Source organism: Peromyscus californicus, unplaced genomic scaffold (assembly GCF_007827085.1).
Source record: "Peromyscus californicus insignis strain IS unplaced genomic scaffold, ASM782708v3 Scaffold_6__1_contigs__length_162567912, whole genome shotgun sequence".
NCBI lineage: Eukaryota > Metazoa > Chordata > Mammalia > Rodentia > Cricetidae > Peromyscus > Peromyscus californicus.
In genome coordinates this window covers 10,563,320-10,589,745 of record NW_026294584.1, presented here as the reverse complement: position 1 = coordinate 10,589,745, position 26,426 = coordinate 10,563,320, and the positions used below count along the sequence as shown (strand labels likewise).

The following is a 26,426-nucleotide window of genomic DNA, read 5'->3' as shown; positions in this document are numbered from 1 at the left end:
AAGCTGAAAAACTAGTGTTCATTACTTGGCAATAAATGTTCGCTTTGATTAATTGATCTCGTTCCTGAAGAAGCCAAGATTTAAAAACATTCATGACCTTATGTTCCTTACAGCATCATAATTTTTTTCTTCCTGTATTTCCCAAGACTGTATCTCTGATCTTACAGACATGCCACTGTGATGTGCTCCCTTACCTAACATAATGTCCATCAAGAGGCTGCAGATGTGTACAATGGATGACTCTTTCCAAGGTTGTCAGCTGGGCAGCTTTGCCCCTGGGGAGCAGCCCAGCCGCTGAGAACGTTTACTGCTGTTTCTCTGATCTCTGAAGTGACAACATGGACTGGGGAGAGTAGCGGGGATGGAGGGATCTAGTGGGTTTCACAATACAGTTAGATAGGAATAAGAAATGCAGGCGTGTTGTGCCACAGTGTAGACTGTAGATACTAACACTGAACTGTACAGTTAAAACAAACCAGAAGGGATTTGGAATATTTTTATTGCAAACAATTTTTAAGGCGATAAATACATTTAACCCAATTTCAACATATCACAATTGTATGTGTACATATCAAAATATTATGTACATGTTAATATGTACAATATTAAGGTTTTTATGTGCAAATTAAAATGCTTTCTGTTTAAAAATTAAAGATAGACTAAGATAATGAAGCTATATTAAGGTATAAGATATACTGAGATTGAGTAGAAATGTGGCATTTCTTTTTAAATAGATATTGATTTCTCTTAAGGAAAATGTGACATAATGCAAAATCTCTTGTACTATTTTCACAATTACCAGTATAGCTACATGTTTATTGATAATAGTAACATATATGCCATATTGAACTTGTAGTTCTGTTTCCAATTGAATAAAATGTGTACTAGAATGAACCTAGACACAATGAGGTTTCTTTGTTTATATGTACTTTCCTGCTCACTGGAACACTTTTGTCTTCTTCTTTTTTTTTTTTTTTTTTGGTTTTCAAGACAGGGTTTCTCTGTGTAGCTTTGCGCCTTTCCTGGAACTCACTTTGTAGACCAGGCTGGCCTCGAACTCACAGAGATCCGCCTGCCTCTGCCTCCCGAGTGCTGGGATTAAAGGCGTGCGCCACCACCGCCCGGCCACTTTTGAATATTATGATTTTGACAGGCAGGAGGGGAAGAAGAGTTATTCCTGTGTCTTGTGTATAAACCTGGATCTTAGTCATGTTCAACCTGTTCTGTTGAATAATTTGTCAAGTTAGGGAAAAAAAAAAACCAGTAGTTAAATGAAATTCTTAATGCAAAACAGGATTTGTTGTGTTGGGACTTTTCTACCTCAAGAATTTAAATTAATGTTTGATTGATGGGAACCCTGACCTGCATTTAGGTTGCACAGTAACACAAGCAAAGTTTGCATCTGTCAGTGTTAGCATGAGACACAGCCTTTCTATATTCCAGTTACACTTGAAGATCTAATTAGCTTAATCTTCTATCCATAGGCGAGCTAGACGGCAGGATGTAAAGTACGGGGACCCAATCACTCAGTGCTGGGATGTAGAAGACAGTAAGTATGGACTTAATGCACATTTTTTTACCACTTACAATGCTAGTCTTCCTGTGTATTTTTAAAATTACTATATGAATCTAAACAACCATATATATGACTATCTCATTTTGTATAATGCTTTTATTCTGGAAAAGCAGCAGGAATTTTATAAACCAATTCCCTGTCTACTTGCCTAAGTTAATAACCTTTTGTTAAATCATGATTTGTTTCATATGTCTTTAAATCCCTGTGCCATAGCATGTTTCTTCTTCTTCTTCTTCTTCTTCTTCTTCTTCTTCTTCTTCTTCTTCTTCTTCTTCTTCTCCCTTTTTTTTTTCAAGACAGGGTTTCTCTGTGTAGTTTTGGTGCTTGTCCTGGATCTCACTCTGTAGACCAGGTTGGCCTCGAACTCACAGAGATCCTCCTGGCTCTACCTCCTGAGTGCTGGGATTAAAGGTGTGCACCACCACCTCCTGGCCACATGTTTCTTCTTTAGTGCTTTATCCATCCTTGTAAAGTTTGAGGATTCTGTTAGAGACAAAACAGGATTTAGCCCCAACCATTTGAGAATCCTGAGGAAACTCAAAGACCTCAGAGGAGGGTCTGTTAAAAAAATTTGGTGCTTATTAGAAAAAAAAATGTAGGTAGTCTGAACTTTATTTACATTCACTTATTCTTGTATACATTCAAGCAGTAAATGTGCATTAAGTAAGTTCCATATGTACTTAATAGATCAGAGTATACTGTGAGACAAAGAAATTCCTTAGAGTGCTTATGCCCTTTGGAGATGTCATAAAGTACAATTACTAGTATGGGAATTTAGTAAAAGGAGAGATTACTAAAGGCCATGTTGATCAGCAGAAAAGATTCACGAAACAGAAGATCTTGAAAATCTGAATAGGGGAGAGGTAGGATGGTAGAAAGTAGGTTTGGTGAGTGAATTTGAAAATGGGAAAAATTGAATTTAAAAACTATAGACAGCTTTGAGATTGTATTTATTGTCGTGCCCCCCCCCCCCCACCCCTGCAACATACTTTTTTTTCTTCTTCTTCTTGGATACGGGGCCTCACTGTGTAGCCTGGCATGCTGCCCTGGGACTTGATAAGCTGTGTAAACCAGGCTGACCTTTAGCTCACAGAGATCCTCCTTCTGAGTGCTGGGATTACACACACACACACACACACACACACACACACACACACACACACACACCACTCCTGAGGGTGAGGAAAAGAGGATACGTTCTTTCATCACATTGCTACTGACAAAAGAAGACCTAACTCTTCATAGTTTATAACTGATGGGCCAGCAGTCATTTCTTGATTGGAAAACACGGTATGTGTTTTTAACTCCTAAGTTCATACTTCTACAAAGGAAGTTCTGGTATAGACTAGGGTGTATGCCTTTTTATTCCAATGTGACTGTGACTCACTGTTATGTCTATTGTTCAGTTTAGTGAACATAATTGCAGGCTATGAATTCAGTCCTTTACACGTATTGAGGATGTGTTAATGAACAGAACACTATCTATGCATTCCTGGACTTTATATTCACATGTGTGTTAGGGAAAAGAACAAACATAAAACAGGAAAAAGAAACGCTATGTCGGATGACGACAAGTGCCATAAAGAAGGTGAAGAAGCTACAGTTGTTCCCTCAGGCACTCACAGTAATTGCCTCCCTTTGCCATATCCCATTCCTGCTGTAAACCATTGCACAAGAGCTCCTTAAATCATCATCCCGCCTATTCCCTTTCTGTGGAGGTCCCTGTCAACTTCTTCCATTTCAAATCCAATAGACAATTTTTATTTTTGATTTTTTATGTAACCTGCAATTCTTTCCTCTTTGAAACACTTTGTTCTCTAGACTCACGCTTACCAGTAAGGAAGTTTTGTGAGCTTCTCTACACCCTTGTTAACTTGAGTCAATAATGGTAGTTGATTAATATCAGAAAATCATCAGACACAACAAATCAAGCCTACTTGTGCTCAGAGAGATAGTATTCTGCACACTTACACTGCTATGGCAGTGTGTCCTTCTGGTCGATCTTTTTCTTACCTTGCAGATTGCATCTGCTGCATTTTCTCAACTTTCTTTTCCATTTTCTCATTGTATGTTTGTTTTTGCCTGCATGTAGCAATAGATTCTCCCTGACTTTCAAATTCATAGCTAACTTTCCTGTCCTGTCTGTTAGGTATGAATGCCTACATTCCTTCCTGCTCAAACACTGCGCTTGAATGTCCATTTAGCATCTGCAGTGAATGACTGAGAATTTTTGTCTTCAGGTTCTTCAGACCACCTCATAATAGTAAACACTGCCATCATTCGCCCAGCTGAGAGGCAGCTAGGAATCTTATTGGCCCCTCTTTCTTTCATAGTCTTGTCACCGAACTCTTGATAATCCTTCTGACTCTAAGGCCGAATTCCACCTCTTCTTCTTGCAGTCACTGACAAGGAAGCTGTGGTTTCTCTTCAGTAGCCTCTTCTCTAGTTTCCCTGCAGCGACATTGCCTCCTTGTCATTCTACAATCAACTCAATATTCTGAGTAATTGTTTTTAAAACTCCAGTCAGATTATGGTGCTGCCATACTAGAAACATTTTTACTGGATTCTTAGATAATTAGTGAAAAATCCCCTGCTTTACCCTGGACTATAAGACCATGTTAGACTCTCTTGTGCCAGGCCACTGTTAACCCCCCTCACCTTCTGTTCACTTATTTCCCATGATAAAGGGGACCAGTCATGTCCTTCTTTGGTCTATTTGTGTTGCTGCAACTAGCAGTGTGTAGTCTTTTCAGGAACTCACACACATACACATTCACATCCTGCCATTTTATACTGATACAGCGATTCCTCAGAGACACCTTCCCACCGATCCTATCTGCAAACTTTTCTGCTTTTCTCTCCAATATTTATGTTAGTCGTTTTGTATGCTTTATTTTGGGATTCCCCTGGGTTCATAACCTTTAGTCCTTTGCTGATGCCTAAAATACTAAATTGGTTCATTTGTAGAATGGAATATCTGGATACATGATGGAAAAGTTCACATTTGACCCAGGCTGTGCAGTCATCATTATGTCTCCTTGGTTAATTTGAACTACAGATTTTATATACCACATGGGACACAAACTTTTAGTACTCTGGATAGAATGTATTTTAGATAGAGTAGCTGAATTAATAAAATATCTGAGAACCTACTCCTTAGGATCTTATTAACTGACATACTAAATACATGCTAGGTAAAGAGTATCTCCAAAACCAAAATGGTAGACCATGTAGATAAGGTCTCCATTCCCAGTCAGACCATCAACCTTGCTCATGTCACACAATTTCATCACGCTTGGACTAGTCTGCTTGTTTCCCTGATTGCAGACATCAAAATTTCTAAATATTATCTGCTCAACTCTGTGTACCAATTTAAGTTAACACTCTCTCACTCTCTCTCTCTCTCTCTCTCTCTCTCTCTCTCTCTCTCTCTCTCTCTCTCTCTCTCTCTGTGTGTGTGTGTGTGTGTGTGTGTGTGTGTGTGTGTGTGTGTCTGTGTCTGTGTCTGTGTCTGTCTGTCTGTCCTTCTGTCTCTTCTCAAATAAATTGATGGGTCTGAAGGGAATGACTTAACAGTAAAACGCACTGGCTTCTCTTCTAGATAAATTCTCAGCACTCACTTAGCAGCTAACAACCATTTTGTAATTTCAGCCCTGAGTGATCTGCCACCTTCTTCTGGCCTCTGTGGGCATTGTATGCATGTATACATACAGGCAAGCAAAACACCAATACACATAAAATTAAAATGAAAAAATTTTTTCTGAGCAGTGGTGGCACATGCCTTTAATCCCATCACTTGGGAGGCAGAGCCAGGCGGATCTCTGTGAGTTCAAGGCCAGCCTGGTCTCCAAAGCGAGTTCCAGGAAAGGCGCAAAGCTACACAGAGAAACCCTGTCTCGAAAAACCAAAAATAAAAAAAAAATTTTAAATGTATAAATAAATAAACACTAAATTATTCTTTTAAAACTAACAACAGTATGACCTTAAAACATTGAAAGACAAAAAGTTATCTAATGAAGAGATACAATATTAATAGTTACATATTGTAAATTGTTATTTCTTTAACATAATTGTAATATGGCAATAAAGCCTAAAATGATGATACAGGTGTAGTTTGAACATCACTCTTTTGGACAGTACTGATTCTCAGGTAACAATATTGTAGCATGAATTTCCTTTCTCTTTAATAATGTGTAAGTTTCTTCCCTGGTGACATCTGTTCTCAATCAGTCTATTTTCCCATTGCTTTTAAAATCAGGCCAAGGTTAATCTCCAAAGCTATGTTTGCTTTCTAGGCATTAGTCATGAAACAGCCGATGAAAAGGTGATTTTCGGAATTGAATTTAATTCAACCTTTCTGGAGTGTATGCCTAAATCCCAGCAAGCCTCTGTTAAGTGGTACATCCAGCGGTCGGGAGACGAGCATCGCGAGGAGGTAAGTGAGCATCAGCAAGGATGCTGTTGTCAAACTGAAGTCAAGCTATTCCTTCTGCGAGTTGCACAGCCTTGAGTGCCACAGAGCACTCGCCTCGCTGTTAGATAAAAGGAAAGTAGAGTTTATACTAACAACAGAGGTTGCAATTGTTTGGGGGTAAGAACAGGCCAATTGAATGCAAACGTAGCATTGATATATATTTTTAAAATATAGTCACATGAATTTTTTCTTTCAAATTTTATTTCTTAAAGAATTTCAAGACAATTTCTGATTATAGATGAGAACACAATATTTTCATAATCATATTAACATCACTAAATTTTAGGTACTATTGAGTTTAATCTAGGTCACAAAATGAAATCTTTCCAGAAATATCTATTTCTATTATATTGTATCATAAGAGGAAATTGGATAAGTATTTGGACATATGCAGATTTTCAGTTTTTTTAATGTATTAATTCTTAAGTAAATGGAGAGAAAAGTAATCTTTATTCTTTTTTCCTGTTAATTTTCTTAACACAGACTTGAGATTGAAATATGTTATGAACATTTTATGACATAGATAAGTCATATATGTCACAGAACTTAATGAGATTATTTTAGGCAGTCAGAAATATTAGATTAATATTGTCAATATTATGAGGAAAAGGCTATATTGTAGAATTGATTGTTGTTATGTTTATTATTAATGAATAAAAAGAAGCAAGAAAAAGGGCTTGAGAGATGATTGAATGGTTAAGAGAATTGGCAGCTCTTCCAAAAGGCCCAGATTCAGTTCTCAGTACCCACATTGGATGGCCCATAACTGACTGTAACTCCAGTTCAAAGGGATCTACCATCCAACACCCTCTCTGACTTCTGTGGCCTGGCATACACTCATGGCCATACATATATACATAAATAAAAGATGCTGAAGAATCTAATGCTATTTTATTAGAATTTACAGTTCTCATATTACATAAGAGACATGGGTGAGTGGAAGATTGAATGCAGAATTTAGAATAGATATTTTCAGAGTTCAAAGATGCTCCTGAAGCCCTGGTGGACCTGATATAACTGCCCTCAAATATTCAGAACATATTGCAATCACAAGTCTGTGGTAAGAAAATTAGCAGAAAAAATAAAAATAGTCATCACTTTTCTCTCTGTTGACTGAAGTTTACTACATAAATACATGAAACTGGAAATTTGCATATGTCTGTTGACTCTGTTCTCTGTGATGTCACATATCAATAAACCTTGACATCATTAACCATAAATTCTAACTTAGGTAGGGAATATACACGTTCAACATTTATTTTATATCTGTCCTATCTTTCTATTTTTCTAATCTATATTGAACTATTATCTGATATAGTAATGATTATTCTACTTCAAAATACAAGCCCTTTTCTCTTTATTCAAGAAATATTGAATGCTGTCTATATTTTAAGAAGCATATTTAATTTAATTACATTTTATATTTTAATTTTATGTGAGTTGAAGCTACTTTTAGATTTTATAGCTAATGGGGTGTGATTTTTCTTTTTATTAAATATAATTACTTAGAGAGTTATTTGTCCTCCATTGCAAATTATATCTGACCTTTAGAATAAAAAGTACAGTACTGCTTGAGGTATTTATCCCTCCTACTGCAGATACCTGGATTCTTCATTTTTCTGAAATTTCTATGTGTTGTTTTAATGTACCTTACAGCACTATATCACATATCATGATGGTACCATGCTCCATGAATTTCAATGGAGCAGAAATAATGCATTTATTGAATTTTGCTGAAGAGTATGTTCCCTGCAATGCTTCAACTGGTTTTTTCATCTGGCTTTGCAAATGGCAGTTTCCCCTTGTCCAGGACCCGCAGTGCTGCTTCCTGAGTTGAGGAACAGAGCAATATCCCGGCTGCGCTTGAAGCATGTTGCCCTGCAGGATACCCTTCTGTTCCTCACTCTAAGGTCGCCACTTGGAATCTTTCCTTTGCTCATAAAAAGCCCCGGGGATGGACCGTTGTCTCCTGGGCTACAGTTGCTGTCACCAGGTTATTCTATACCAGGAGGAGCCGATTTCCTCACCGAGCCACATCGCAGCTGGGTGCTTTGGGGAGGTCATGAGTCAGTTATCTGCTGACTTTCTTAGAACGCTGGTCTTGAAACTGATGGTGTTTATGCTATAGCTAGCAAGTTAATTGGCAGTCCCCGAGCTTCTGTTGAACTTTGGGGATAATTTTAACGAAGAAAAGAAGTGATCCTTCATGTCATTTGCCATGCTGTTTTTTCTTGGTGGAGTTGAACGTTTTAAAAGCATCTTCCAGTATCTGCATTTTCCATCTGTAGGTCTCTGTTTTCCTTTCGTTCTTTTTGTTATGAAAGCAAATAAATGGTTTTAAACTTGCAATAACATACAAAGAACCGTGAGACCACTTAGTGCAGATAAGCATGAGTGATATTTTGGGTTTATTCAGTTCCAGTACTCATCATTGCCCTGGGAGGATTTTTGAGCTTCCTCCTGTTGGTGGTAAACACCACGCCTTTGTCTCTCTTTCATCCAACAGAGTCCACAGTAAGCAACGGAAACTCTTAAAATCGCTAATGTTTTCTGATAATAAAAAGGAATCCCTTTATATCTAAATATTTAGTTTTCTATTTAGTTAGGACAAACTCCTGAAGATAAAAATGTTGGAGACGTTGGTCACTATACTATTTGCTTGCCCATCATTGTCCCCATCGAGGCAGATGCTCCTCACAGAACAAGTGTTACTGTATATAAGATTTAAGAAACATTTAACAATTTGGAAACACACACACACACACACACAAATGTGTTAAAATTTACTTCCATTAATAACAGCATGTGTGAGCAAATGTTCTCATATTTCTTAGCTGTGTGTTTCCCCTCATTTTTTGGGGGGAAGGTGGGGAATATCTTAGGCTTCCATCATTTGGGTAGTGGGTAGCAGATTCACTTAAAAATACTTTCCTCACAGAAATTAATAATGTAATAGTAACACATTCTAAGTAACTTAATTGTATATCTTTTGTTTCTTTCAGTTTTTAATTTTTCTACTAAAGTGTTGTATTTAATATAGCAAATCAACCTATTTCTAAGTACATAGTTTCCTAACTATTCTGCTTAGAAACTTCTCACACAATAATAATCTCCAAACTATTTATACTTACACCTTATATTTTTATGTTTACAATTATTCAAAATAAACAATTATTCCAACAGTTATATATAAATATATAAGTTTCATTTCTTAAAAGAATGAGCCAGTTACTTTAGTAATATTTTTCCTTTTGCTTTTTGCCTAAAAATTATTATTGCTTTTTTGTTATATTAATGATTGTTTCATTATGTAGCATTATGCAAGCATAATTGGAAAAGCCTAAAATACGCATTTAATTTTTTTCTTATAGTGTTTTTGCTTCCTCCCATATTAAATTAGAAAAATAGTCAGTATTTAACCTTAAATACAACACATTTTTTACAACAGGTTTATAGACGTTCTTATTTTTTCATGATGAGAGCATTTTTCCTTGTTTGATACCAATTCCCTTCTGGTAATACTTTCTCTTTTCTGGAGAAAGGAGTATTCCTGAAGCTGTAGTTTCTTCTAAGACATGAGGAATGCTTTAGGCCTTCCAGCTGCTCTTAATAAAGAATAAAGCACCTCTCGTCTTCACCTGCTATTTAGTATCTAAATGACTTTCATCATTTCTTTGTCCATCTCATTTGAAATGAATTGCCTTTCACTGAAGAGCTCCATTTAACAATGCCAAGCTTATAATCGTTATCACACTAGGCAAATGGATGGCTGGCTCCCATTGAAGAACGGTTTGGGTTCTTCAGTTTAAGGAAGTTTTGGCTTTAGAACTTCTAAAGTGGAGAAAATTGCATGAATTTGAATCAGTGGCCAGAAATGATTTCTCTGAGAGGAGCTCGACTTTCCCAGTTGTCTCCACTGCTGCTTCACTGTGAGCCATAGGCTGAGGGTGTGCTTGTCCCAGCACAAAATGGAAGCATTACAGAGAAATGATGGAAAGTAGTCAAATGCTAATCAACTACTTAACTTCTGGGTCACAGATTTTTATCTGGAAGTTGTAAGAATCCTCTAAATGTGTGAAATCAAAATCTGATTTACTAGATTCCACTGCACTAGAGCTATATTTTGAAATTTTGGAAAAATAAATAAAAATTCATTGAACAACCTGATAGACCTTAGGTAAACTCATGTAGATCAAAAAATTTTAAAGCACATTTTATGACTGTTGGGAAAAAAAAAAAAAACAAAGAAGAGATAAAGTATTCCATGGAAGGAAAAAGAAGGTGAAGGATCATGTCCTAGGAAGGAAATGCCAGGTGTTTATGCAATGCACAGTCCCATAGGGATTTAACTAACATGAAAAGGAGGCAAGGGAACTCGGCCTCAGGACAGAGCGTCATCAGCAGGATACAGAAAGAGAAGGAAGGACAAAGCTGTGATGGGGTGTTGCCCATCGCACATGAAGCTGCAGTCATAATTTCTTCCTGTTGAGAATTAAAGAAAACAAGAGAAAGCACCGAGCTGGCACACCGAGCCGGCACTGTGACTGTGTCTAAAGGTCACATTGAATGTAGCCTGAGCAACAGGCAGATACAGAGCGCAGCAGTACCTGTGAGATGTAGAGTTGTGGTAGAACTGCAGCTAGCCACGTGTCATGCTGATGGCCTCAGGCGTCTTTGATGAAGGGAACTGCAGAAACTGCAGAAATAAAACCTTCCATACAACACGGCAGCTATAATGCTGCTGATGCCTCACATTTTAACTTCCAAATTTACCATGTGCTACTCAGAAACTGATGGGTGGGGGAACACTGGGTAGGCTCAATTGATCATAAAAGGAGCCGATCAAACAAGAAACCAGCATCTAATTTATAGAGCCCGTATTTTGAGATCAGATGTATTTATACTTTTTAAACAATTACAATAGCATTATTTAAAAGGAAGGCATGTATGTTCTGTGTTAAATATGAGACTGCTGTTCTTGTTCAACAGTGTCCCTTTAGAAATCTACAAGTACACATACATGTTTATTTTAGGCAGGACGCTCCTGCGATTTGAGAATATAAATTAAGGTGAGTTTGTATTACAATAGCATTTTAAGATGCCTTGGCTTTTTCATTGTAGCCAGTGGGGGGAAAAATACATCCAGCTCAACAAATGGTCTAAGGAAAGGATACAAAACAAGCAACCAAGCCAAGCCTGATGGTGTGGACTGAGGGCAGAGCAAGGCAGGCCTGGAGACCATTCAGCCTCATTAACCAAGGATCTGAGCTGTGACCTGCCTGTGGCCTCAACTGGTTCCCCGCCAGCTGCACTTCTCTGGCACCGAGGGTGGTTTGCCACATACTTGTTAGTTAACTGGGCTGGTAGCCAAAGATGTTTCTTTCCCTTTTCTCATATTTCCAGAATAAGAGAGATTTTTTCCTACATACTTTTCACATAAGAATGTGAAGTAGAGTCCACCCACTGTGAGTAAATTTAATTTAGCTGTCTTTATGCCCCTTTCATTTCCATCAGCGAGAAGTCTCCAATTCCGGGACAGATGTGTACGCTGGGCAGTCTTCCAGGTGCCCTTGTTGTGTTGCTGTTCTGCTTCAGGCCTAGCCACGCAGCAGCAACACCCCACCTCTAAGCAAGGCCCTTGTGTTGGTAAACATGGCCCTGCTATGTTGAAGATAGCTCATTATTCGCTCCATTTGTGAGCCAGGCAAACTTACCACTTGGATTGTCTCTCCGTGTCACTGCTGCAAAGAGCTGAGCGTCACATTTCAGGGGAGGTTCACTTTACTCATTGTCCTTTCTCACACTTTCAGTCACATTATCATGTTAGACAGAGTCTTCCCAGCTATGGCAAAAATTTCCACACATGCGGCAGTCCAAAGGATCACTTGTACAAGTCAACGGTGATAGGGAAATTAGCTTTAAACAATACTAGCTTTCTCAGTACAGGCCTGCTCAGTTACAGCTCTGATGTCCAAAGCCTTAGCCATGTTTTTCCAACTCATCTTCTCGTTTTCACAGACTATGCAGATCATTGATTTGGTGATATGTGGAAGGCAGAGCCATATCACTGTCCTCTCTATCACAGCTAGTACACACTCTGAGTTCTTCTTAACAGTGACTATTCGTAAACTTCCTTGCAAACTGTTCATGATCTTTGGCCATTGACTTCCATCTGAAATATCCGCACAGGCTGCTTGATAACCTCACTTTTGCTTCGTTGTTTCTCACAGCATTTCATTCTTATTTCTACACTGGAGAGGAAAACTAAATATGTTTCAAAGTTCATTTAGACTTAATAAGATACAAATGTAGGGAATTCTGGGTATGGATTGGGGACTATTTCTTCAGCTGATTTTTTTCCATCTTCAACTATGGCTGACAATGTTATGTTTGATGACAGAAAGTTGAAGAATATATCTTTTAGGTTCATCTAACTAAAACTATGTGGTCTGTTTTCATTTGCTTGTGGCTCTCTGTTTCTAATTTATTACCTACTTTTTTTTCAACCTATAGTTGAAACCTGATGAAAGGATCATCAAAACGGACTATGGGCTACTGATTCGAAGCTTGCAGAAGAAGGACTCTGGGATGTATTACTGCAAAGCACAGGAGCACACTTTCATCCACACCGTAGTGAAGCTGACTTTGAATGTCATTGAGAATGAACAGATGGAAAATACCCAGAGGGCAGAGCACCAGGAGGGGCAGGTCAAGGATCTATTGGCTGAGTCACGGTTGAGATACAAAGACTATATCCAAATCCTTAGCAGCCCAAACTTCAGCCTGGACCAGTACTGTGAACAGATGTGGTACAGGGAGAAGCGGAGACAGCGCAACAAGGGAGGCCCAAAGTGGAAGCACATGCAGGAAATAAAGAAGAAACGGAATCGACGACATCACAGAGACCTGGATGAGCCCCATAGAGCCGTGGCTACAGAATTTTCTATTTAATTTAAAGAGAAAATTATTTACCTGCCTGCAAAATACTGTCTTGTTTTGTACATCCCTCATGGCAATTCATACATGCCTTCCATGGAGTCTCATTAAGGCACAGAATGATATACTGAGTAAGACTGTCTATGGTAGATATAAATTCATCTAAACCAGCTTTTGAGAGCAAAACTTGTATCAGTAAAGTCAAGAACTGTCCTCAAAATAGGAGCCTTACATTTATATATGTTTTGAATTTAATGTCACATATAGAAGTAAGCTAAATTAACATCTCCAGGTCCAATGGAAGGTGCCTTTTCCCCAAGCATATCCATTAAACATGGAGTTTATCATGCAGTTAGCTATATTCTTATAAGCAGCTAAATCATTTCTTTGTAGAACTGGTGACCTTAAAGCGATTCGAGGAAAGGCAGAAATTAAAACAGCTTATGTTAATAATAGGAACTTTCTCAAGGAGTCATGAGTCCACACTTAGAGCCAGGTATGAGAATTTAGAAAGGTGTGTTCCTTCTTTCAGGCCACAGGCTACATCTAGTGCACCTCAGCAGTGATTTTATGAGAGGCTATTAATGCTCCCAACAAGGTTCCTTGTGATTGGTCAAGAGAAATGGGTTCACAGATAGAATCTGCTGCTTAGTGGTGTATTCTAGAATACAGAATGCACAATTCCTGTTTTAGTAACATGCGGAAATATTTTGATATAGTGAGAGTGGTATGATGTGCACCGTCTCTCAGCTGGGACTTAGGAGATGGGCAGAAGGACAGCCATGAATTCTGGGGAATTCTTGTATTGCACGAGAAGGAAGGGAACCACGCACAAACTAGATAGAATGTAAGGGAACTGTTTCCACTGGAGCATAACTATCTCCTAACTTGTAATGTATCAGCCCAAAACAATCCAGATAGAACAAACCGTTAGCAAAAGCTCATGGGAAAGTAAAATTTGTAAAGAATCATGGGATGGCAATATTTTATTTATAACCAATATATTTCTGTGTTCTCTTTTTTCTAAGTATTTATCATATTATGTATATTGTTTGCATTTACATCTTTATTGGATTATAGTTGAGTAAATAGGAGAAAACCATATGTAATACATACAGAGATAATTAAGTAGATGACCAAGGTGGGGAGTGGGGCTATATATTTGTTGAATGAATGGATAAGTGCAAACCTTTGATGACGGGAAGGGTTAAATTAACTCTTTGACATCCTTTTCTTTACACAAATGTTCTGAATTTCCAAGGTGATACTTTGTAGTTCAAGCAGCATTGTTTTAGCAGTTTTACAGCAAGTAGGTCTGCCACGGGAAGAGAAAACAAACAGAATTAACATAAATACCATTTGTGTTTCTTTAGCATGTTTCAAATTCCACTTTCCCTCTGAACAGTGCTTTCCTGCCGGTCTCCAGTCTCCGCAGAACTCACCTTTCCTTTCTCCAGCACAAAGCCCTTAGCCTTTCTCTGTTGGGCCCTTTTCACACTCTTTATAGTGTGAAATGAACAATTAGTCACTTCCTCACAAAGAATGCAGCTTTTTAGAAAACCAACAGACGTTGCTTGTTTCTCATGCATTCTCTGAAAGCAGTCTGTGTGAAGCCTGTGTGATTAAAGACCAGTGTTACAGAGTCAATCTCTTCATTCTATATAGCGTCAGGATCTTACATTCATCTCATCTGCATTGGGGACTTGTCTCAAAGGCATCACACTCATCTGTGGGGGCTGAGTACAATAATGAATATCTGTAGATGCTTCACCCTAAGGAAAAGGAAAAGTGAAGGAACTATTTTAATAAGTGAACCAGAATGAATTGCATTTCCAGAAGAAATACATACAAATACTTGTGTCATGGTTGGACACACAAGGGGCCTCATCTGTTTGCAAACTCACAAACTTGCAGGAATCTCAAAGCAAGTCCGAGGAGGCATGCTTTACTTAAAAAATACTTTCAAATAGCTGTGTCTCAAAAAGTAATGCTCAAATATGGATGGCGTTGAAAACTTACACAAGGTTCTAATATTTGTATTGACTTCTGAACATTAATTTTATCTAGATAAGAATGTCTAAACCATTTTCTAATTACTTAGTTCAAATGTAATTTTTTTCTATCAACATTCTGTAAATCAATTTTATGCCCTAGGTTTAAATAAAATTCTGGCTGCTTTGGATATAAAACTACTAATGATGAATAAAATATATTATAAAAACTATTAGTAAAATAAGGTTACATAATAAAAGTGGGGACTAAGGTTTACATGTATTTTAAAACACAAATTATACCTAATCCACACTTCATTACTTGTTCAGAACACTTACAAAAGTGTGCATACTCCTAATTGACAAATGCAGTGTTTTTATCTCCTTAGCACTGAAGATGAGCAGAATCTGTACTGAAATAAAGAAAAAGCAGCATATTGCTCAAAGTTTCAAATATTCAAAAACCCCAGATCTCTCAGAAGAGATTCTAAAATACCTATTCATTTTTATATATTTTTCTTAGTCTTCAATATACATCTTTAACTTTCTTGTGTGTATTTTGCTGAATTGGTATTCCAGTCATTTGTGCTGCTAAATGGCGTTGTGCCCATCTGCATTCATTTGCATCTAATTTATTGGGAATTTTAAGAGTTTGTTTAGAAATGGATAATCTAAATAATCAATTCATGTAAAATTCTTCTTTTTTTTTCCTTCCCAGTGAACTCAAAATACTACATTCACATGATTGAGTAAACATTTCAGAAGACACAGTTAAATTATTTAAAAAATGCTAAGTGGTCATAGGAAAAATGAGCAATTTGCAGAAGCCACAACAAGTCTCCAGGTATCATTCAAATTCCAGCATCTTTTGTTCAAAGGAAGACTTCCTCACACAATGCTGCCATGATCTGGTCACATATTTGGAGCTTTTCTTTGTTCTATAACTTGACTCTTCGTATATTATTACATGCTATTCCTACTCAGTGGCTTCAGTTAGAAGGTAGCAAGAGGGACTGCTTCCTGGAATAACACAGCCAAGCCCACGTTCCCAGGACACCTAGTGTCATTTCATTCACATGAAAAAAAATAAAATTAAATATATATATATGGTGTGTCTCCCACATTTCCCTAGACAAAAGAGTGAAATCAGGAATCCCCTCTCTTCAGAGAGTGACGTTTGTAGCCACATTTCTCACATTTGTCGTGTCTCTTTTGTCACAGTGTGTTTTAACTGAAAAGCCTTTGGGGGGATGGACTTTTTTAATAGAAATATATATTTTCTCATAGTAGATGATTACAATATTACAATTTTCAGTTTGTATGTGAGGTTAAAAAGGCATAAGATTTAAAATTCTGAGATTCTGAAAATCAAAAATTTAGGTACAGAAGAATGTACAGGTTTTGTAACTCTTGCTTAATTACTTTGTGATGTAAATTATTTATGAAAAGTTTAAACATAACTTTTTGGGAAAGAAAAAAAAACTTGTCAGAATCCACAGTTAATTTTAATTCTAGCACTGTCAGTGGTAGCAAGCAATGATGAATCATTCTACTTTTAAAAAATGTAGTCTTGTAGTATAACATAATTAAAATTGTTAAATGTATATTTTGTTTGTATTATAATAAAACATGAGCTTCAGTGTTTGTTCTATTATAAACAGTGTTGTATGTATGAAATTTTTCTTTTATTTGAACTTTAAATATGGCAAGCAAATTTTCTATAGTAAATTGAACTAAACAAAATAAAATAAGATATTCCTAAAGGTTTTCAATAGATATTTTTTATTGTAAGTATGGAATAATTTCACTTGTGAAACAACAAAAAGCATCTCTCCCATTTGACACAGCTATGTAAGCTTTATTGTGATATAATTTAGATTGTTTTCTTAGGGTAATAAAATTACCAGAAGTAACTGCTATCTCCTAAGTCAAAGTTTAAACTATTCATCTATGAGTCAATATGGATATATATTAGTATAATTTTTTAAAGAAGTTAAGGTGAGGCTTTATTATAGCTTCTCAGATTTGTTTCCAACTTGGCATACTCAGAAATTATATTTTACTTTTGCAAGTATATGATAGTACAATATTTCCACAAACATCTGGAGATACTATGTGGAAAACTGTAAGTTTTTGTGATGGTCCTGAAAAACTTCAAAGGAGTTAATAGTAACAACTAATTTGTAAGACCTTTGACGTAGTCTGCAAACTACCGTAAATGAGGTAGCTTGTCAGCATCAGCATGTTTTCCTCAGTGCTTGGGGGTGGGTGTCCATGACATTCAAGGTATTGGTAGTTTCTGTGGCTGGCCAGGGCCATATTGCCTTCCCATTGTGTTGTCATTGGATGGAAGAGGCAAGCAAACTCTTTGGTATACTTTTAAAAAGGCCCACATTCAGTTTTCAGGACTCTATACTCACGAGTTAACCACTTCCCAGAGTTTCCTACTTCATAATACCATCAATTCGGGGTTAGAATTTTAGCCTCTAAGTTGAATTGGGGTGGAAGGGAACTTTTCTATGTAACAGAATTCCAGGTCCAAAATCAGGCACAAATCACTGCTGTGAATAAAACACAAGGGTAATGACTGAGAAAATGAAGTGATGACTGAAACACGAAGATGTTTGCATATCTTCTAGCAAGAAGAATCAAGAATGAGTTATTAAGTTGAGAATGGGAAGCCTCTGTCAGACCACCTGCTACTCGTATTGCATGGCATAACTCATTGAGAAACCCTTACCCAGAAGACAGAGTTATAAATAAAGTGTTCTTTCAGGAATACAGAAGCTTATACAGATATACTAGTATACATTGGTTTTAACACACATCCTGAAGAATGATTAGGTAGTGTTCATGGATGAAAATGCACATAATCTAAGAATCAAATTTCTTCAAGTCATATATAACTTGGGGAAGCTTTCTCCATGTGGGAGAATGATTGGTAGATATTGTCAAGAATGTATACTGCAGGATTAATTATAAGAACAAGGAGGGAACAATCTAGACGCTCACGTCAAGCAGAACACATAAATTGAAATTCTGTCTCAGAATGGATACAGGCGTTTAAATAATGTGCTGTGTGTATCAACAGAAAGGTCTTAGAAACATAACTTCAAAGGAAAGGAACTCAAACATTTCAGGAATGCAAACAGAATTTTACAATATTTATCAAGTTTAAAAAAGCAAATGATATTGCTTATGAATATTTACACTCACATGTAAATATTCATATGTAAGTAGTAAACATAAAAAAATTTCTGGTGAAGTTAAGCACTTAATTCAAGCCAGAGTTTCCACTAAGATGCAAAGCAGAGGATGAGAATATGGGAAGCTGTAACATTTCCAGTAACATTTAAATTCTTTAAAAATATCTAAATTCAACACAGTAAAATGTTGAAACTTCACTACATTGGCTATTGGGTAAAAAATCTAGTCTGAACACAATTCTATGTATTCAAATAGCTCATAATAGAAAGTAGATTATACATGTAATAGGAAGATGAACAGACAAATGGTAGATAAGAGGTAAAAAAATCAATAAAAGTACAAAAACCTCTACTGTAAATTCTAGAATGTTCCAGAAAAGGGAAAGAGGAAGAAAGCTCACTTCAGAATGCTTGTAATTGCAGCTGTGGTTTTGGAAACACAACCTTACAGCTTGAGTTATTCTTTCAACTCAAAATTTCCCTCTGACACCTGGCTATTTTAAACATGCATCAGTTGGGACCTCAGTGGCCTCAGGGATCCAGACCCAGGATGAGGCCTTTTCCTAAGTACCACCCTATTGTTATGGAATGCTTAAGGTGGGAAGAACCCAGGACTACACATTTAATAAGCTGTAAGAATCACAAAGATGAGTTGGCCGGTTTTAGATTCAAGGCTGATATTAAGTGCAGAATCACTTCTCTTTGGTTCACATAGTAAATACAAAACAATCCATGCTCTTTATGTAACTCAAAGGGTGAAGAAACGTATCTGTGTCTTGTTAAAGGTTTAAATGGTTTTTCAGATTAATATTTTCTTAAAAAAGGATTCCATGTTGCTTTCTCCTTATGATTCATAGAAAGCATTTTATGTGTAGGAATAGGCCAAATATCCTAAAATTTGCACTTTGTAAATTTTCTGTGTTCATGGATCCTGTTGGTGAGAGGTTCACAGACACAAATACACAGTATAACCTCACATGTTCAGGACATATGCAACAAAGTAAGAGGAAACTGAAAACAGTTTACCACATGGGAAGTCCTTGTCCAGAATAAGGAAAGGGGTTATTTCCTGGCCACATACTGCTAAGCTTTTAATATGTTGAAACAAATTACTATTGAGCAATTATCTCCAATTACTTAATTATATTATAATTACATCCCTCTCTTATTGGTTGTTTTGCTATTGAAAAATAAAGAAAAACTGTGACTCCCTCATGGTGATCTGTGTTTGCTATAGTGTTGCAGGCGTTCAGTGGCTGGAGGCAAAGCTGGACTTGAGAAAAACTGCACTGTGTTCATGTGCTGAAATTACAGAGAGCTACAGGGCAACAATTTGCTAAAGAATTGTCTAATGCTACATTTAATATAATCTATACATAAAGACATTTTGGTATTTTTTTAGCATGTGACATAAAGAGATTTTATCCATCGACTTATAAGAAATAAACATAAAATGGTGAGAATGAGCCCATGATTTCCATATTATGCAACTCAATGGATCACTCTTTCACTTAAAAATAACAGGAAACACAGTAGGGAAACTTGTCAGGGACAGGAGGTCACGGACTCTTAAGCCTGAGATGTAAAGAGTGTTGCTCAAAGAGTGTGATTTATGGGTTAGGTGTTCATGGTATAGAAAATCAGGATTATTTTGCTGTTACTGGTTTCTAGATAAAACAAACAATGTAAGAGGGGACCCATTCAATAGAGGCAAATAAGAATAAAAACGTCACTGATCAAAATGGGACCTAAATTACAGTGCATCTACACGTAAGTCATTTACTTTTGATATCTCTAAATGCTTAAAATGTAGGAGTTTTCCTTTTTTTTTTTAAATAACAGAAACTGAAATTCTTAGAGAGTGTGTCTCTATTTTACATATCTACTTCAATTTCTAGCAACAAATGACAGTTGAACCATGAGGCAAAACAACAAAGAGGTTTCTTCAATACTATTAGGATTCATAATTTAAGAAATGACTAAGAAAAAAAATCCACCAAATGGAAGCATTTTCTAAAATTCTTCCCGCATGTGCTCCTTTTTAAATCAAACTGGTAAATTGATGAAAGTCTATTTTCATTTTGAGTATTCACGTGTTTTAAAGAAAACAATTATAAAATGGTATTCCTGTCTTCTTTGGGTTCTCCCCTTTGATTCAGGTGAGCCCAGGGCTACAAACTACCTTCAAACTGATAGACAAAGGTCCACATGACTTGTAATGGGTTTTTGTTCAGACACCGGCACTTAAAAGCCGTCTTTGAAGGAGGCTTTGTAGCTTGAAATTCATGGCACATTCAAGCTCTGATAGATTTTTTCTGACAATCCTTGGTTAGTATTTTGAATTGTTTTCTTTTTGGTCCTAGTATTTTCTGGTTTGATTTACCTTCAAGGGCACATAAGTTTTAAATAGAACTGAGTGGGGATGCTGGGCAGGAAGAAAGTGAATGAGAAGGCGCCATGGCAGCCATCTGGCTTCCAGGCACCATTTGGGATATATGAATTTCAGTATGTCAGTATCCCCTGACACAAACGACATGGTCAGTGGTCGGTAACTCTCTCTACATACACAAACAGCAGGTGCCTCACTCTCATGTCTACAAAAGAAACAAGGGGCTTCTTGTATTAAAGAGAAAATCTTGTTTAAGAAGGCCAGTCTAAAGCCAAACAATAAAAAGAAATAGGGTGTATTTGTGGATAAATAAAAAAAAAAGTAGAGAAAGTAGTGTCCCCTTAATGAGAAATGTAGCTTTATATTACAACACTGGCCTCCTGCCCCGCCAAATTTCCTCCTCTAAAAGTCTGCAGACACGTGATGACGCTGGGCTTGTTAGGATAGCTAAAGAGTCAGAAAATTAGAAAAGGAGACAGATTCCAAATGCTACAGTGGAAAAATTTCCAATCTGCCTTTTCCTCCTTCTCAAGCATCAGCTTTCCTTCCTAGATAAAACTGAGCCAGACTGGCCTTACAGCAAGCCTTAAGGACACTCAGCTTGCTCACAGATCATCACAAGATTACAAATCGAAGAAGGTCAGGGGCTTTAAGCTGGTTTCAAAGTCCGGTGAGCTGGTGACAGTAGGTGGAATTAGAACTTCCTTCCCTGCTTGAAGCTAAGGAAGCTGAAAGGTAAGCTGATGTAAACACACACGCAGGTATTATTCCTTTCTACCTTAGATGTATTGTGAGTTCTACGCCACACAAGCAGCTCCTAGGAAAATACTAGGCAAATCGAAACAATATTAAGATTGTTGTCTGGATGAAAGGATTCTGTTTTGCACCCCGGAGGAATTTTGGTTTCAGTAAATACTGAACAGAATGAAAGGCTGAGGATCCAGTTTTCTCTTTCCCAGTGTGTCCTCCTCCAAGGTGTATCTGTTCACTGACATTCTATTGCAGGTATTCATTTCTACCTCTTTTATCTTTCCTTTGGCACCATTATCTAGGATAATGTTCAGAGTATAAATTCTCTCTGAATCTGATGAACTGTCCTCAACTTCCCTTCTGTGTCTAAAGGGCACTCTCTGTCTTTGGTTACAGAATTTTCTTGTGACAAATATTAAACTGGTCCTTCAAATTCCAGTTCAGTTCCAAATGAGAACCAGATAAATCTTTGTAGCACTATTTCTCATACAGTTATCTTGTATTGTGTTGTCTCAAAAATACAGTTGAATTGGGCATATTATTCATATATACATATTTTCCAGGGTAAATAAAAAAATAGAGTTCATTTCTTTCACTATGTACTATTAACATGCATTATTTCAGGTAAGCTCTATTGTAAAATATTAGTACTAGAGAGTTTAACTTTATTTTGAACCAAAGCGTATGCCTGCAACTTGATAATAATCAGAAATAAGCTTTTGATTCTCACTTAGAAACAAACATTCCTAACCATTCATAAAACTTGACTCTCTTTTCCTTTGTTATTCTATAAGGACAAAACAACCAGCAAAATAATTCGACCTTTCACATTTAATATTATTTAAAGTTTTAAACCTATTTATAAGGCACTGTTTTGTATGCAAAGTATAAACATTACTTAATTAAAAAACATAAAATTATTACATTCCAATATGGTAAGACTTATCCATGATTTATAGGATGTTGACATGTACCTGGGAAGCCAAAGAAGGAGTTCCACACTGCACATGCTTAGACAATTCATCTTTATTTTCAATTTAATCTCACCAGAGGAAACCAAAGCCTGTAGAGAGGCAAAGTCTCATGCCAGCTCAGCAAACTGGCTAAGGTTCTAGTTTGTTCCAGCCTGTCCACCCCGAGGACACTTCATGAGACAATGTGAATAAGATGGTGTCCCAGATTATAAGGAATAAAGGAAATTAAGAGTACTTAATTCTCATTACACCAGTGAGCAAATACAGATGTTAATGAGTACAGAGACACAGGGACAGTGCCTTCATAGTGTTATGTATCTTAAAGACAACACAAAGATTCCCTTGGACCAACAGGAGAAAATTACTTTTATTTAAGGAAAATTAAGAAAAGAAAATAGAAAGAATATTATAAGTTTCAAATATTAAATAAAACAATGTAAATGTGGTATAAAATGATACTTATAACAAACAAATAAAAAACATATACTCATCAGTTAAAAAATGAAGAATTCAGGATGGGGTTTAAAAATGCCAGCAAGAAATTATGCACAAGAGATAAACTGAAAAAAAGAAAGAAAATGGAAAACCATATATAAAAAACAAGTAAAAATCAATAAAAAGGAAATTAAAATCTGGTAATAGTATGATCACTGTGTTTAGACACAGCTTGGTCAGTTCAGATCTGCATAAAAGACTGTAAAGACAGGGGCTGGAGAAATGGCTCAGCAGGTAAGAGCACTGACTGCTCTTCCAGAGGACCTGGGTTCAATTCCCAGCACCCACATGGCAGCTCACAACTGTCTGAAACTTCGAGATCTGACATATAAAATAAAAATTAGTGTCTCAACAAGACTGTAAAGACACAATACTGGGGCCATGTTTGAAACAATTGTTTCTCCGATACTATAATGATTGTAAGGCTTTTAATACACAGTTCTCTTTCTACCTCTATTTTTTTAAAACTTTTCCTGCCGGGTGGTGGTGACACATGCCTTTAATCCCAGAGGCAGAGCCTGGTGGATCTCTGTGAGTTCGAGGCCAGCCTGGTCTACAGAGTGAGATCCAAGACAGACTTCAAAGCTACACAGAGAAATCCTGTCTTAAAAAACAAAACAAACAAAAAAAACCAAAAACTTTTCCTAGTGATGATGTTTTAAATGTTTTGTAAGTGAAAGCAATGAATAATCACATAAGGATGAACATATCTTCTAAAACTATATGTATTATATACCATAGGATCAGAGCAAAACTGGTAAGTTTCAAGAAAAATAGATGGATCTTTTAAGTTTTGTTGGCTAATAGAGCATGTTAATCATAGGAGTTTATAGTACAGCAATGAAATAAATATAGAATACAGTCAAGTGAATAATGTAGCACACCACTATAACAAAAACAGAGATAATACATTCAAGCACACAAAAAAAGATTTGCAGAAGTATATAACATATTAACCTATAGAGAAAAATCCTAAAAATGTCAGACCAATATCTACAGATTGTATTTCTTACTATAAAGTAATATACATTAGAAAGTATTAAAATAGTTTAAAGACTTAATTTTGGGAGTCATATGCTAATTTGCTAAATATTCCTGATTCTTAAATATTTAAAAATTAATAATCATTAAGAAATACTTATAATTAAATGTCAACATTTAAGAGCAAAGTTTATGAAACAAATTTGAAGGATAATTTAATAAGAAACAAACATTTAAAAATATAAATGATAAAACTAATATAAACAATAAATATTCAACTCAGAAGTTTTTTTTTAATATAACATGAAATATAATAAGGTAAAAGAAGAATAGAACTCAAAAGTTGAATATATACAATACATTAGTTAATATGTACATTATACACTACTGTATGTATATTGAAACGATTTATTAAATTAGCTGTTTTTGAAATAGCAACAATTGCTGAATTACACCTGAGAAGCTGAGAAGCTGGAAGATAATTGCTCAGTCCTGGAGGCTGGGAGCTTCCACAGTCAAAACAACCCCACAGTGGCTGTGTCACAGAAGAAAGATCAGGAACCCGGTATTCACTCAGTCCATGTGTTTGTGTGCCTAGGCAGTCCAAATCTGATATTGAAAACCTAGGCTTTTCCTAGTTTTAGGCAGCTATGAAAGGTTAGAAACACTGGTTCTGATGTCAGCAAATGAATCACCGTCGTCATCATCATCACCATCATCATCATCATCATCATCATCATCACCATCATCACCATCATCATCATCATCATCATCACTACCACCATCACCATTATCACCAGCAGCAGCAGAAACAACAACAGCAGCACTCAAAAGACAAACTAACCAAAAGGCAGAAGGGAAGGCCAGACCAGCACAAGGCGAATGATCCTCCTTTTGCCATGTTCCTTTTCTTTGTTTATAAGTCTGGGTTGCTACCAGCAGCGGCTGCCCACATTTGTGGTGGGTCATCGGACACCCATTAAGACAAGCAGAGTAACTCCTCTGCTGAGGCCACCACTCAGGCCGTTCTTCTCCGTGGTGAGTTGACACTAAAACCAACCAGTGTTTCTGTAATCTCAATTTATATTTTAAGACTGGATTTTTTGTTATTGATAACATTTTATAAACATTCTTAAAAATAACTCGCAGATTAAAGAAATCACATGCCAAAATTAACTTGACCCAAAGTCTATACATCTCAGTGAAGTTCCGGTTTGAACAGTGTTTCGGAAGCTGAGGGGTTTGGTTCACACTGGATTAAAATCTTAAGTGAAGTGTGGTTTGATTGAAAGATGTTTAATTTGACTGTATAAATGAGTACATATAAAGACAGAGCTTGAAAAGTGAATACTTGAGTAGTGCATGACTTGATAGCCAGTGCTATTCAATATTGACTTACAGACCTTTGTTTAAGGTGTGTGATTTATTTCCCTCCTAGAAATGTGCTGCTGTCATTATTTCCTTTTTTGATTTTTCCCTTCAATAAAGTAAGTTTTCACAAAGCTTGAAAACCACACCAAAACAAACAAACAAATTTCACATATATCCTGTGGAATACATTTGCTCACAAATGATGAAATTCTGTTTCTTTCAGAAGCATAGATGTAAGTGGAGGTCACTATGTATGTGAAATCAGGCAGGGAAAGAACAGCAAATTCTATAGTGTCTCGGTAACTAATGTGTGAAATGTAAAGCTGATCTCATGAGAGCTGGGAGTAGCATTCTGTTTGCAGAGCGGATAATCGGGAGAGGGAGGCATAAGGAAAAGCTGCCCAGTGGGTGTTGGGATACAGTTAGATGTCAAGAGGCTCTATTATGGCACTGCTCAGAAGAGTGTCAAAGATAACAGTAACTACTGCAGAGCCTGAAAAGCTGGGAGGCAGTATTTGTTTGTTTGCTTTGTTTTTACCATAAAGGATGATAATGTCTAAGAAGCTAAATGTTTATAATGTAAGTGTGATAAAATATGCACCTGTCAAAATATTATGATAACCTGTTGACGTGAACAATTTTGATGTTTTAATCTAGTATATAAAACAATTGAAAGAATAATCGATATAATACCTTTTACATCAATGTTCATATTATGGTTTCTGATTTTGTGGGGGGTTGTGTGTGTGCCTTCACATGTATATGTGTCTCATGATTCACCTTTTTCCCACTTTTTTTTTGTTTCACCTTATTCTTGTTTATTTGTAATTTTATTTGCCTGTTTGATCTTTTTAAAGAGAGAAAGCGTTGAGTTGGGTGAGCAGGGAGTTGAGGAGGATCTGGGAGGAGGCAAAGAAGAGGAAATTATTTTTATTAAAATAATAATTTTTGAATAAAACTAAAATTTTACTAGAAAAATAGAAGACATAAAAATTATCTCAAGAAACTAAAAGTATGAATAGAAAAATTTAATATATCAGATAATTTTTTTTTCAAGCCTTCACTGTCCTGGAACTCACTTTGTAGAATGGGATGACCTTAAACTCAGAGATCTGCCTGCATCTGCCTCCCCAGGGTTGGGATTAAAGGCATGTGCCCCCACTGTCCAGCTTAAATTTAATTTTTTACCATGTAAATTATCACTTAAGGTGTTTTTCAATCCTGATTCCCAAAGTATACAATAGAAGAAATGAAATATTGAACTCCATAGTTTTGTTAAAAAC

General features: G+C 36.4%; 1 protein-coding gene across 1 annotated transcript in view; it reads left to right on the top strand.

Moving 5' to 3' along the window:
* Sema3d (semaphorin 3D) overlaps window positions 1–16,616 on the top strand; it is a 195,264-nt gene extending 178,648 nt beyond the window's left edge. Inside the window, exons 16-18 of the mRNA XM_052720847.1 lie at window positions 1,485–1,549; window positions 5,872–6,011; window positions 12,564–16,616. Of these exons, the coding sequence (XP_052576807.1) occupies window positions 1,485–1,549; window positions 5,872–6,011; window positions 12,564–13,001 (643 nt within the window). The 3' untranslated portion in view covers window positions 13,002–16,616. The remainder of the gene's footprint in view (window positions 1–1,484; window positions 1,550–5,871; window positions 6,012–12,563) is intronic.
* Window positions 16,617–26,426: the final 9,810 nt, after the last annotated feature.